Source organism: Syngnathoides biaculeatus, chromosome 8 (assembly GCF_019802595.1).
Source record: "Syngnathoides biaculeatus isolate LvHL_M chromosome 8, ASM1980259v1, whole genome shotgun sequence".
Lineage (NCBI taxonomy): Eukaryota > Metazoa > Chordata > Actinopteri > Syngnathiformes > Syngnathidae > Syngnathoides > Syngnathoides biaculeatus.
The window spans coordinates 4,721,182-4,735,074 of NC_084647.1; the positions used below are offsets into that span (position 1 = coordinate 4,721,182).

The 13,893-nt window shown below is 39.8% G+C and overlaps 1 protein-coding gene across 9 annotated transcripts in view; it reads left to right on the plus strand.

Moving 5' to 3' along the window:
• The window catches only part of LOC133504485 (sorting nexin-19-like), a 53,675-nt gene that overhangs the window by 18,906 nt on the left and 20,876 nt on the right, over positions 1-13,893 (plus strand). The window contains exons 12-13 of one of the 9 annotated variants that reach the window (XM_061826756.1): positions 7,475-7,542; positions 7,621-8,803. The exons of 7 other annotated variants lie outside the window; for them this stretch is intronic. In XM_061826756.1, the coding sequence (XP_061682740.1) occupies positions 7,475-7,542; positions 7,621-7,631 (79 nt within the window). In that variant the 3' untranslated portion in view covers positions 7,632-8,803. Of the gene's footprint in view, positions 1-7,474; positions 7,596-7,620; positions 8,804-13,893 lie in introns of those variants that run through there. One more of the 9 variants, XM_061826755.1, reaches the window with a different exon arrangement.

Consider the following 13,893-nt stretch of genomic DNA (forward strand, 5'->3'; position numbering starts at 1 on the left):
CAGTCACTCACATTTGAAAAATGTAAGAGTGTGGTCTGTCATGCTCACAGATAAAGTTGGGGGTGTGATTTGGGATGGAATCTCATGACCTTAAAGTAACTTCCGGGATTAATATAACTGTAAATTAAAAATAAAATAAAGAAATACATAACTAAAATAGAAAACAAAAATTCCGAAGTCAAAAATGTTAATTTCTAATTTCAACTATTAGTAGAACATGATGTCAAATGGTATTTAAAATTTTTGACCAAAGAAATTCTTGATCTGAAAAACTTTATCTGATGAATAGTTAAATGCACTGGCCTGTCAAGGAATAAACACTAACGGTCTATACCCGAAATGTTCTGAAAATGTTGAAAGTTTAGTTCAACATAATCACCATTTGTGGCAACAAGCTAGCGATACATTGTAACAAACATTCCTGTCGGCAATCGTGATGTATTGTTACAATCTAGTGTAATTTACGGCGGTATCGATATTGTCAATCTATTAATGAAAGCTAGCAGTAGAAGATCTATATCTTCCTAAACCATGTAGAGCGGCGAGGTTTTCACCTTCAAGATAATGCGTACCACGGGGGAAAATGACCGTTGGCACTTAGATCAAGTCAAAATAAATCACAATCTCATGCGTATTATAGTTAGTGCGGCGGGTTGGGTTGGGGGTGCACGCGTGGTACGCCTCGACTGCCGTAAATAGGAGGTCGGCATGCTAGAATGCGCTCGACGTCTTGGCCACACCTGAATCAAGCGACGAGGTTGATGATAGTCAAACTTTTTTTTTTTTTCACACGATCAACCAAAACTGCCTCGCAATCGACCCATTGAGCACCCCTGGTGTAATTGAATTTCCTTTGACATGGCTCATTATGTTGATGACTTTCAACGTAAATGCGCTCACAGTACGTGTTGAAGCTCTGAACATGCGCTTGTGGCATCACTTCCGGACATGCTCAGTAGAGTTAACTTCAATTTCCTGTTTCCAGGTGAAGACTGATTGTTTAGGAGCAGGCTTTTTTAGTTAACGTTTTTGAAATAAACAGATAAATTAATGTCAAGACTACACAAATTAAGCAATGTCTTTCAATCTCTCTTTTTTCTACTCGTAACAAATTTTCCGCACGAGATTTTTTGTGCTAGACTGTGCAGATTTGAGAGCGTGAAGGCGCGCGGTCACGCTCGTCAAATTGAATGACTGTAACTAAACCAAGCCAGCTCTGAACTATAAATACGAAAGGTTGCTTGCAGCGTTGTTTAATTTTTCTTTAACCCACAATTGTTCTTGGTGTAAAACTGAATTATTGCTTGCAGAATATCTTTAGCAATGGGTGTTGAAAGCGAAAAGATGCTTCCCAGACATAATGTTTTGTTGCCTCCTATAGTTAAAATACAGAATTACCTTTTCGTCCTCGATCAGGCTGTACCAAGGTGAGATTTTAACATTAGACACCATCTCATCCTGTACTTTCTACTTTGGATTCAGACCAGACCTTTTTTTTTACTCAAAAAAGAGAAAATCTTGTCCAGTTTCACCAGTTTTTCTTCTCTTATTCACATCCCCCGACATTCATTAAAGCAGCAGCACTTTTTTGGTTTTATTTTTTACTTTTAACATTATTATTAAGAGTAAACACAAGCAGCATGCTCTACGTAGCCCAGACTGTGTGGGTGGGAGCTGAAGGGGGGCGGAGTCCGAGGAATGGCAGGAGGCGTGTGCTTCCGTGTTTTAAAAAAAAAAAATAAAAAGTCATGCTGTGGTTCACTGCACTGGATTGGTTCTCATGTGCGCTGAGAATGTCTATGTATTTCTACTCGTAACAAATTTTACACGCGTGATTTTTCGTGTTCAACTGCAGATTTGTGAGTGTGAATGTGCGCGGTCACGCTCGTCAAATGTGAGTGACTGTATGTATGTGTGTGTGTGTATATATATATCTATATCTATATATAGATATAGATATATATATATTATACACACAGTTCCTTGTGAATGTATTCAGCCTCCTTGAGCATTTCAACCTTTTGCCAAATTCCAGGCTTCAAACATGAAGATTTAGAATTTTCATTTTTTGTTAAGAATCAACAACAAGTAGACACACTTGTGAATTGGAACTAAATTTATTGAATATTTTATACCTTTTTAACAAATAAAAAAACTGAAAAGTGTGGCATGCAATATTATTCAGCACCTTTACTTTCAGTGCAGCAAACTTACTCCAGAAGTTCAGTGAGGGTCTCTGAATGATCCAATGTTGACTGATGATGATAAATAGAATCGACCTGTGTGTAATCAAGTCTCCATGTAAATGCACCTGCTCTGTGATAGTCTCAGGATTCTGTTTAAAGTACAGAGAGCATCATGAATACCAAGGAACACACCAGGCAGGTCCGAGATACTGTTGTGGAGAAGTTTAAAGCTGGCTCCTGGGATCCTGTTAATTAAAAAAAAAATGATGATGATGATCTCATGTAATTTAATAGCACACCATACTGTCAACCTACTAGTGTGTAAAGAATGCTCATGAAGTTAATTATGATTTGTGTCTGGCCAGTAACGGTAGTTCTGCCTATTCACGGAACCTATGAGATGAAAATGGGCCTCATGTGACATCCATAACTTGTTTAGAAATTCATCGTAATTTTTGTGTTTGTCATTTGTTGACAGAATTCTGATCACAGCTGGTAATCATTTTCTGTCAGTTGTTGCAATACCTGCAGCATATATGGATGCAATTTCAAATGTAAGAATTCTGAGAACTCTCTCGTGGGACATTTCAACTGCAGCTCCTTGCTTACGAAATGAATGTCGTTGGCTCGTACACAACATGAATGTTCTTTGGAGTACGAGGAGTTCCTGGTGGTCTTGTTGGTTTATTTTTAAGTCTCTTCCCAAGTTATTAATCCAACATTTTATCGCATGTTTTCATGAAACAGCACCATGATGTCCCAAGTTGTAAAAATGTTGGAACCTCTGTGCAGCTGTCAAACTATCACTATTTTGATAAAAAAAATTTATGGCTTACCCACGCTATTGCCTGTTTCACTGATTAATGGTTACTATAATGCCAGTGTTTACTTTCTCAGGGTGACTGTTTTGCAGTGCTGCCACTTGCTCATGTCTGCCAAGACGCACTTAAAAAAATTGCAACTTTTTTTTGTCACCTTGTCTATATACAGTGTTCCCTCACTACAACGCTGTTCACTTTACCTTGCGTCACTATTATTGTTCAGATATTTTTGTCTACGTGTAATGTTTTTTAGTGTGGCAGTTTTTTTTTTTTAAAATGTATAAATGCGCACTGTAGTCTACATACTGATTTGCTAAAGGAAACCCTGCATCATGTTCTGTATCCCAATTGACTTACGGAATAGACCATTGTCAATCGCCCTAAGTACCTAGACCGGGGCCTACCCTACGCCCCCGTAGCGTTTCAGTGCCCCCGCACAACGCAACCTGAATTTATTGTAAGTAGAAGTGCATTTTACATGTAAATAGCGTAATCCTGCCTGGCACCTCTCACTGTGGAACCTCCAATGGAAGAGAGTCCAATCCTTCTCAAAAGGACTGGTACCAGAGCCCAAGTGGTGTCTGGAGGTGGGTCCGACTATACCTAGCCGGAACTTCTTGACCCCACATACCAGCTTAGCTCCTTCCCTACCAGAGAAGTAAGGTTCCATTTTCCCGAGAGCCAGCTTCTTTAGCCGGGGATCAGAAAGCCAAGGTCCCTGTCTTCGTCTACCGCCCAGCTGGCACTGCACCCAACCCCGATGGCCCCTCCCACAGGTGGTGAGCCAATGGGAAGGGGGAGCCACGTCACCCTTTTGGTATGTTCCCGACCGCGCCACTTGGGCCAGCCACACCAGTCGCTCGTCTTCGAGCCCCACTTCAAGGCCTGGCTCCAGAGGAGGGACCCCGGTGACCCACGGATGGGCAATGGAAACCTCGTTCCATTTAAGTCTTTCATTATAGAAATCTCATGACCATACTTTGTCTAGGACCTGTTTGTCATGGGTGACAGCAGGGGTGTTAAGGCCCCAACAACTTAGCTCCTTGGATCATTAGGACACACAAACCCCTGTGCCTGTGTAGGTTTTCTCTGGGCACTCTGGTTTCCTCCCAAATCCCAAAAACATGCAACGTTAATTGGACACTCTAAATTGCCCCTATGTGTGATTGTGAGTGCGGGTCTTTGTCTCAATGTGCCCTGTGATTGGCTGGCAACCAGTTCAGGGTGTACCCTGCCTCCTCCCCGTTGACAGCCGGGATATGCTCCAGCACTCCCACGACCCTCGTGAGGATAAGCGGCAAAGAAAATGGATGAATATACACATCGACAGACCGATAGATTCATTGATTGATTTGGGATGATGTGAAGAGTTCAGATACAACAGTCCCTGTGCTCTCTGTCATATGTTGACCACATCAGTTTGCATTAACTCAGTCAACTTTACACTGTAGCCAGCTGCAGACTTAAAAGCTTGGGGAAGAAAACAGATTCACCTAATTTAGCTGAGCCAATAACAATTATTACCTTTTATCTATTCTGATATATTAGCAGGATTTCTCTCTGGGTTTGACTACCCCTGATTTGTTGTATGTCAGGAGCCGAACTACCTTCCAGAAGGGATTTTTACAGCAGGAATTCCTAGAGATTATTATTTTGAACACTATGTTTCAACTGGCACTTCTCCTTGACAGTGTTTTTTTTTTCAAAGTTTTTTTTTTTTTTTAATAAATCATGTACTAATACAACATTTGACTTTCATAGACATTTATTTATTCAAGTAGCTTTCAGTCAATCAATCATTTCAGACAACCAACAAAGGGTAAAGCAAACCAATAAGGGTTACGGGTGTTCTTGAGCCTATCCCAGGTAACTATGGGTGGTACACCCTCAACTGTTCATCAAGGTTCATCTAAACAAACAACCATTCGCACTCATGTTTACATCCATGGATAATTTCGAGTCTTCAATTAACCTCCCATGTGTGTTTTTTGGATGTGCGAGGAAACATGAATACCTGGAGAAAACCCACACAGCCATGGGGAGCACATGCAAACTCCACGCAGGCGGGGCCTGGATTTGAACCCTGGTCTTCAGAATTGTGAGCCAGATGTGCTAACCAGTTCACCACTGTTCCACCGAGAAATCAACCCCCCAATTAAATTACTAAAAGAAAAACAAAACCATTTTTGTTAACCAACAAACATGCTTTGGACAAATGCCTCAAAAGTGAAACTAACAAACGTTATGCTATTTTTTTTCAGTTTCTTTCCGCATTGCCCGAGACACTTTTTTTCCACTACTTTAGTTTTAAACGTACTCACGAAAATAAATTTTCAGGTCATTGTCATGTCTAATGGGTCATGTGTTTAGGTAACATCTCAAATTGAGATCTCGCAAATAAAGATCGTTTTTGTTTTTTTAAAAAACATGTCAACAGAACTATTGGTGCCACATTGTCAATGAAAGTAAAAAGTCCCAGTGACCAGAGAAATAATTTGAATCTAAGAAAAGTAATAACTGCAATTGGCTGGCAACCAGCTCAGGGTGTATATACTCTGCCTCCTACCCGATGACAGCTGGGATTGCCTCCAGCACTCCCGTGACCCTCGTGAGGATAATCGGCTCAGAAAATAGATGGATGGATGGAAAAGTAATAAATAAAAAAATATTAAAAATTAACCAGTGTAAATCAGACATTACTTTTTAAATGTAGTTCAAGAAAAATATAAAGAAGACCTCATGAGACATGCCTGCACTCAAATTACTGTTTACACTTGGGAAAAAAAAAGCATTTTTTTGTTCAAACAAGGTTTGTCCTTTGCGTGTTTTTTCTCCAAGTACTCTGGTTTCCTCCTATATGCCAAAAACATATGTGGTAGTTTGATTGAAGACTCTAAATAACCTGTAGGTGTGAATGTGAGTGTGAATGGTTGTTTGTTTATATGTGCCCTGCAATTGGCTGATGACCAGTTCAGGGAGAACCCTGCCTCTTCCACGAAGATAGCTGGGATAGGCTCCAATACGTCCACGACCCAATGGTGGGTAAATGGTACAAAAATGAGGAATAGATTAATAAAATCTTTGTATAATAATGAATTAAGGCGCATTCTGCTCCAAGCAATTGTATTGTTTCCACTTATTAAAGTGTATGGAATGTCGAATTTCTAATGCAAATTATCTTATCTAGACGAAAAAATATGTTCAAGTGCACCATAAAATGCATATTCTGTTTGTTTTTACCCAAAAATACAAGTGTTTGTGAATTAAAGTCTGTGAACTTTTACTTAATTTCCCTTACCTGAAAAAAAACGACTCATTTAGGGGGAGTGGTATCCTCATCACCAGATATAACCAGCTATTGCTCTCAAATGAACATGGCAACATTTTAATTGATTCTGTTCATTAAAATCCTTATTTGTGAAAATATACCAACTTGGACTGTGGTCTACATTATCATCTTCTGTGTGTTTTGGTGCAATAATAAATGCCTTGTACACGCAAATCAGTGACGCACATCGTGTTGCATGTAGTTTCTCATACAAGCACAGGCAGATCCATCGCGCTGTACAATGAACGGCTGGGTGGTCGCGTACCTATTTACTAAATACACGCCGTTTGCATAATTTTAAAACAAGACCTTTCAGTCGTATATACATTCAGGATATCGAAGCCTTTACTATTTATCAGTTTATGACTAGCTAAACCAAACAAGAACTTCACAAATGCTCACCAGTCTTTGTTTCCAACACAAGGCATTTCCTGGTCCCTGCGTGCTCGGCACTTTCTTCATGGCCAGGTATCTCGTCTGCATTCGAACGTGCATGATGTCTAACTGGCTCAAATTGATACCCTTTAACGCCTTTATAAAGCTCATATTCTTCACCGTCTTTGTGGGACCCTTCTGAATAGTGTTCATCGATTGAAATATCGAAAAATTAATCGTCATTCTTACAATGTATTCCAATGCTCGCCATTTTTGTCACTGGTTCTGGCGTCACGATCCTACTCTGCTGTTTCCACTTCGTTTCCGTCTGTTTCCGGTGAATCCAGCAATGTGCGATCATTTTTACCTGATAATCAAAAATGAAAAATGTTTCCTTCATAACGGATTTCAGATTAGAATACAGCACAAAAAACAGTATATTATTAGTAAAAGGTGCATTGGGGACCTTCCATACACTTTAAAGAGCACACCAGACTCAAGAGGCAGAGATTATAAAAACAGGAACAAGGCTGCAATAGATATGGATTAATTTGGACAACTGAATTGATTTTTTTTTAATTACCATAATTTCTCATGTACAATGCGCCCAGAAGTACAATGCGCACACCCAAATTTGACCTAAAAATCAAGAAAACCCTTCTACCAACGTAAAATCCGCATCACCAACTTCTTGCTCTCCATATACTCAAAACATTGTTCTCGCCTGTCATCTCCCGGTGGATCTACAACTTCCTGACGGGCAGGACACAACAAGTGAGGCTGGGGGACACCACCTCATCCACACGCACCATCAGCACCAGAGCCCCCCAAGGTTGTGTTCTCTCACCTTCTGCTCTTCTCGCTCTATAACGACTGCACCTCGTGGCATCTGACTGTCAAACTCTTGAAGTTTGCAGATGACACCACGGTCATCAGCCTCATCAAAGACGGCTTCAAGTCTGCATATCAACAAGAAGTGGCGAGACTGGAGTTTAGGTGTGGTCACCACAAACTGGCGTTGAACACTCAAGACCTTCAAGTTCTTGGGAGTTACAGTATCAAAAGACCTCTGAGGTTGGAGACGAACATCAGCTCCATCCTCAAAAAAATCCCAGCAAAGAATGTACTTCTTGGGGCTTCTGAGGAAGCATGGCCTGTCACAAGATCTACTGAGACAGTTCTACACAGCGGTCATCCACTCAGTACTGTGTATCTCCATCACAGTCTGGTTTGGGGCTGCCACAAAAAAGGACAACCTCTGACTGCAACGAACAATCAAAACAGATGAATGGATTATCGGTACCATTCTACCCACGGTTGAGGACTTACAAGCAACACAAACTAGGTCCAGAGCAGGCAGGATTCTTTTGGAATCAGGCCACCAGCTCTTCCAGCTCCTTCCGTCGGGAAAGCGCTTTAGATCAATGCAAGTCAAAACTAGCAGGCATCGAACAGTTTTTTTTTCCCTCTGGCAATTAAGTCATTACATTCTTCTTTCTTCCTTGTGCCATTGTTGGGACACTCACATTCTACTGGTCCAATCAATAACAGTATTCGTAATTTATTTTGTAGACCATCGCACGATTCGTCACTTTAACCTGCTCCCTTTGCACAACTATCATTGCACTGACATTGTTGTCAGATTGCACCATCTGTTGTTGTTCTAGTCAAAGTGGACTTCATGGGAGATGACCAAAGACACCACTGTTGAAAATTAATCATAAAAAAGCTAGACTGGAATTTGTCAAACTGCTTGTTGACAAGCTACATAGCTGCTGGGAGAATGTCCACTGAATACATGAGACAATTCTAGCCTTTTTGGCAGCGTGATTCATCTTAGGTCACAGACACAAAAATCAAGTATATCTGGAAAAGAACACTGCTGAGATGTAAAAAGTCTCATTCAAAGTTTAAAAAATCGTTTGATTACAGTGATTACCTCAAAAGAATTTGCAACATAATGTTAAGTTAAGGGTTTTTGTTCAGGCCTTTTTTATGATTTTTTTCATAAGCAATGTCAAATTAAATTTAATGTTTTGTCAGATTCAAGATATTTCTTTTCCCACTTTAGGTTTGTCTCTTATTAACAGAAGGGTACCAAGAATGTTGTCCATGTGTATATATGAGACCAGTGGGCTGTACGTGACAGATTTGCAATAGATGTGAGTTGGATAAAAAGATTGTTACATAACGAGACCTATCATCTATCAACTTTGCTAGAGTGGAGTAGGTGTGACATGCTGTGTGCACATGCTGTTCCTCGGGCATAACCAGACGCACTCCTTAAAGTGGAAACAAGGCAGTCTTGATGGTTTGTGTGTAACCGATTAAGGTCAGCGTTAAAGCAGTAATCTAGATAGCATGCTGAGCTCTGTTTCCCAATTTTAGTCACAATGTTAAGATGCTTTTTTACGTCATAATTTGTCAATGTCTGACTACTTTACCGTCATCAAATTTTGTTTCACATCGGTCATATTGATACTTTACCTTTCTGTAGTCATTCCATTATGCTGTAACAGTGTAGTCATTGTTCAAATTTAATGAGTAACTAATTACAGTATAAATTTCCAATGCCTCATTTAGAATAAAGTCAACGGCTGGAATTTTTTAGCCTAAATGAATACAATACAGATTGCATCCCTATAACCTCAACTATAAATATTGACATGAGGGAAAGGCTAATTAATATGCCAGTAAGTAAAGACCCCTTTTTGTTGCAACAAGTAATTATGAGACCTAATTATCGACTCTGTCAATCACATGAAACACAAGTAAGACGTACTGAAACAACTTAGATGCTTGCAAAGTAAATTAGGGTTAAACACTGTCAGCTGTAAATAAAGACAGTCACAGGATGAGGTCACGCAGCAACCCTTTGGCCTCTTCCTATCTCTTGTGACTGTTTTCATCACTCACCTGAGTCTTGGGTCTGAGATTTGCCTCCAAAGTAATGGTTCATCCTCTGCCTCCAGAGACATTTTTGTGTCATGTTTTATTTGTCTCTGTTTGCCATAAATGGCAGCAGAAATTAAAGGCATTTAGCATAGTTGTTGTTGGTCAGCTACTACTTTCCAGATATACTGTCAACATTCTTGCATGTTTTCTAAGCAGTTACCGCTATGGCATATTATTGTGGCAGGCTGATTGGAGTTTGGACCTCATGCTTCTAGATTTTGAACCCACGTGTTCGTTTCCTTTCCTCTGGGTTTTTAACTTGGTAGTTCCTATACTTCTTCTGATGTTATGCTTAAAACATCACAAATTGGCGCAATATTGCAAGTTGATAGACAAGACACATGACACTGTGGTATTTCCTTCTTCCTTTTCCTGAGTTACAAATATTTGACAGTTGAGCTGGAAAAGTATTCTGGTCTGTTTTGTGGTAGCAATAACACAATAGAGACAAAGACTCCACCAGACCGCAACATCTGATATAGTACTACTTGGCTATTTGTCTGGTTTAATTGGCTGGAAACTGTGGGTTTGCTTGGGCCAATGGGAAATCAATCCCTACAGTGATTGCCATAAGACTCTAGAGGTGATGACACCAGAAACTTAGTTTGATGAATGTTATTGTAGTAAAGGCAGATATCTATGAACTACGAGTACTACACATTTGTTGTACTGTAACTATAGAATATTAATGTGATATGCTCTGAACCAAAACACTGTTAATATAAACTTCGTTGTACCATATATGCTATTCTGGGCCATTGCTCTGTTCATGTTTTTGTCATGCTCCTGGCATCCTGCCCAGGCTGGGCGTGGCCAGCCAATTAGTCGGCACACACCTGTATCTTGTTTCAGCTGATTACACCCGGTACTTATAGGAGACAGGGGACAACTCGTCCTCTGCCAGATCGTTGATTCCCATGACTCGTTCCTGCACTCCCGTATACCTGACCTACCATATACCGACCCTCGCCTGTTCCCTGACCATCTTAGTAAGCCTGCCTCTTCTAATACTGCTGCTTTTCCTGACTGACTCGCTTATCATTGACCACGGACCGAATAAAGGCTTTCTGTACTCTACCTGCTTGCCTCTGAACACGTGCATTTGGGTCCGCCCTCGAGCCCCGGTCGTGACAGTTTTCACCTTCGTGTGAATCAAGGTGCCATGATAGTATAAATACCCGTAAAAAACATGTCCACATTTAAACAAGATCTAAAAACAGAACAAACATTTATGACTGTCAAACTGCACCGTGTCCTGATTAGACAGTAAAGTGATGATCCTGAGCAAGACTGCCAGACTGGTGAATTACTGATGTGCCAAATGGTATCGCATTCCAAAAAACTCAATTTAAACAATGCAAATGTAACATTTTTCGTGAACAGTGTGGGGAATAGTATAGCTCCTTTTCTTAAGTAATCCCTTGGGTTTTTTTCATCAATTTAGTTATGAAGGATTTTAGAGCCATTTTACATGCTCATTGTATGTTTTGTTATTTAAAAGTTTACAAAAATGGTGGTCACTTGTCCTGTTGCAATGAGAGCAGACATATCACAATGGTGAGGTCAAAACAACTTTTCCCACTGTTGACAGTAGTGATAAACTGTATTGGCTGGTAAATTTAGTGGACATTTTGTTAAGTCTAGCTTTACAACTGAATAAATCTCATCTGTCTGTCTAAATACAAAACCCACCTATTTTGAACTGCTTTTAATGTTTTAAATGTGCTGTTTTATTTGTCCTTGTATTATTTTTTTATTCTCATTCTGTCTTACCCTATCTTTGTTTTTTGTGAACCATCTTTGAGTACCCTTTAAAAGCCCTGTGTAAAAATATTTTATTACCAATATTATTGGCTGCATGTTGGACAACTGGTCATCACATCTGCCTCAAAATTCTAAGGACTTGGGTTCAAATCAGGGCTTGCTTCTGTGGAGTTTTTATGTTCTCCCCGTATCTGTGTGGGTTTCCTTGGACTCTGGTTTGCTCCTGCATCCCAAAAATGTGCATTGTTGGTTATTTGAAAACGCTGAAGATTCCAGTAGTTGTGAATGTGTGTGCGAATAGTTATCTATATGTGCTCTGCAATTGAGTAGTGTTGAGGGTGTTCCCTGCGTCTCCCGCAGAGTCAAAGGGGATAGGTTACACCAAGCCCGTGACCCTAGTGAGGATAAGTGATTCAGAAAATTTATGAATGGATGGATTCTCATTTCTATCCATCTATCTACCTATCTGTCTGTCTGTCTGTCTGTCACAGACATTAATAGCGTACTAAAGGCATACTTTATATCTTATATTTATCTTTATATCTTATATTTATCTTTATATCTTATATTTTTATATCTTGGAATATTTTGATAGTACAGTGGTACCTCTACTTAAGAAAAAAATTCTCTATTGATTAAAAATTCAGGATACGTAAGGAAAAAAAGTGGCGCTGGATTCAACTGAACGTAAACATCCTGTACTTTCTTTTTGGTTGAAAGCAGTGTGATAGATCTATTGTCCATTTGCCACCGGTGGAGCACTTTCCTAGCATCACATAGGCTAGAAAGGATGCCAATCTTTAGCCATGACGAACAACCTGTCTCTTGGTATGTGTGACGTAATAGAGCAGCTACCCCTACTGGCTAGCGCATAGCATCCTCTTGACATCACATCCCTCCATTGGCCGGAGCGACCTCAATCTTTTTTTTTTTTTTTTTTTTGGTGAGGTGGGGACGTCATTCTTTACCTTTGACGCACTTCCTGTAAATCCTTTATGATACACTCGTGCTCACTCATACTGTACAACGTCTTTACGGATTTATTCAGTTTTTTTTCACCTTGACCCCAAGAAACTGATGGCCAGTGCCAGTAAGGAGAAGAAGAGTTGTTTTGGCCATCAAAACAAAATAAGAAATCATTGAGAAATATGAAAAAGGCGCGTGAATGTGGCTTTATGCTGTTGCTGCTCAACTTGAAAGGTTCAAAGTGGAGGTTGAACCTGAAGTTGAGGAAATTGTTTCGCTGCGAAAGGCTGAGGAAGACAGAGACAGGTTTGTTCACCAGGAGGATCTTTCAATGGAGAAGGTAATCGCTGGAGGCGATGCAGCACACGACAATGCTGGAGCAGTTTGTGGTGTTGAGGAGAGGAAATTGTTTTGCTGGGAAAGGCTGAGGAGGACATTGACGACTTGGTTCATCACGAGGATCTTTCGATTGAGAATCTAAAGACTGGAGGCAATGCAACGCACGACAATGCAGGAGACATCCACTATTCCATCAGCCGGAATAAAACACGTTGATGAAATTCCATGACATTCCCGAAGGTATTCAAAATAATAATCCGGAAAATGTGTTAACTAGTTGTTGTGCTATCACTCACTTCGGTGACGTTTGCCTTGCACATTTCCATATGATTATTAAAAGCCGTCAAAGGCAAACATTCTTGGATTGGTACTTCACGAAACATTGAAAGTTAATGTCAATGTTTCTTTTGAAATCATAGCTTCTGAAATTTTAGTGGAATTAAATTGTGTGCGTGTCTCCGCCTCTGACGACACCACAGTGCCTTTTTTCATGCCACACACTCAACATCCATGGTAAATACATAAAATTATTTTTTAAATATTTTTATTTTTTTAAGGTAGATGAACATCATTTTGGATTATTCTTGACATTATGTACACTTTGCTTATTTTTGGTGGTGCGGGTTTGGAGGATCAGGGGGCTTGGAACAGATTAGGCTATTTACATGAAAACTTATGAAGGTTTCACATTACGAAACGACTTCAGAAACAGATTAATTTCATAAATAGAGGTACCACTGTATTGTTCGATCTTAGAAGATTTTGTATTTGTGCCTCAATTTCTGTGTAGTGAATATACGTATATGCAAAGGCCTTTAAGCATTTGTCAACAGATGAATATTTGGACATGTGGAAAGTCTCTTGCACTGTCCTTAGCCATCAGTCTTCTTAAAAATGACTGACTCTTACAGCTGTGAAATTAACACATCATATTGACCAATCTCAAATGATGTTCCATTCAGGCCGAGTAGAGCTGTTTTGACTCAGGACCTGGTGCTACATGAATCTTTGCCAATAAATTAAATGAAGCGTTGGAATGTAGTAGAATAGTCACAGGTGTATAACTTATTTTAAGTGTTTGCGTGACTGATATTTTCCCCTCTACCATATGAAATCCAATGTCAAAAGCGGGGTATTTTTAGCAATTAAAGTCAATACA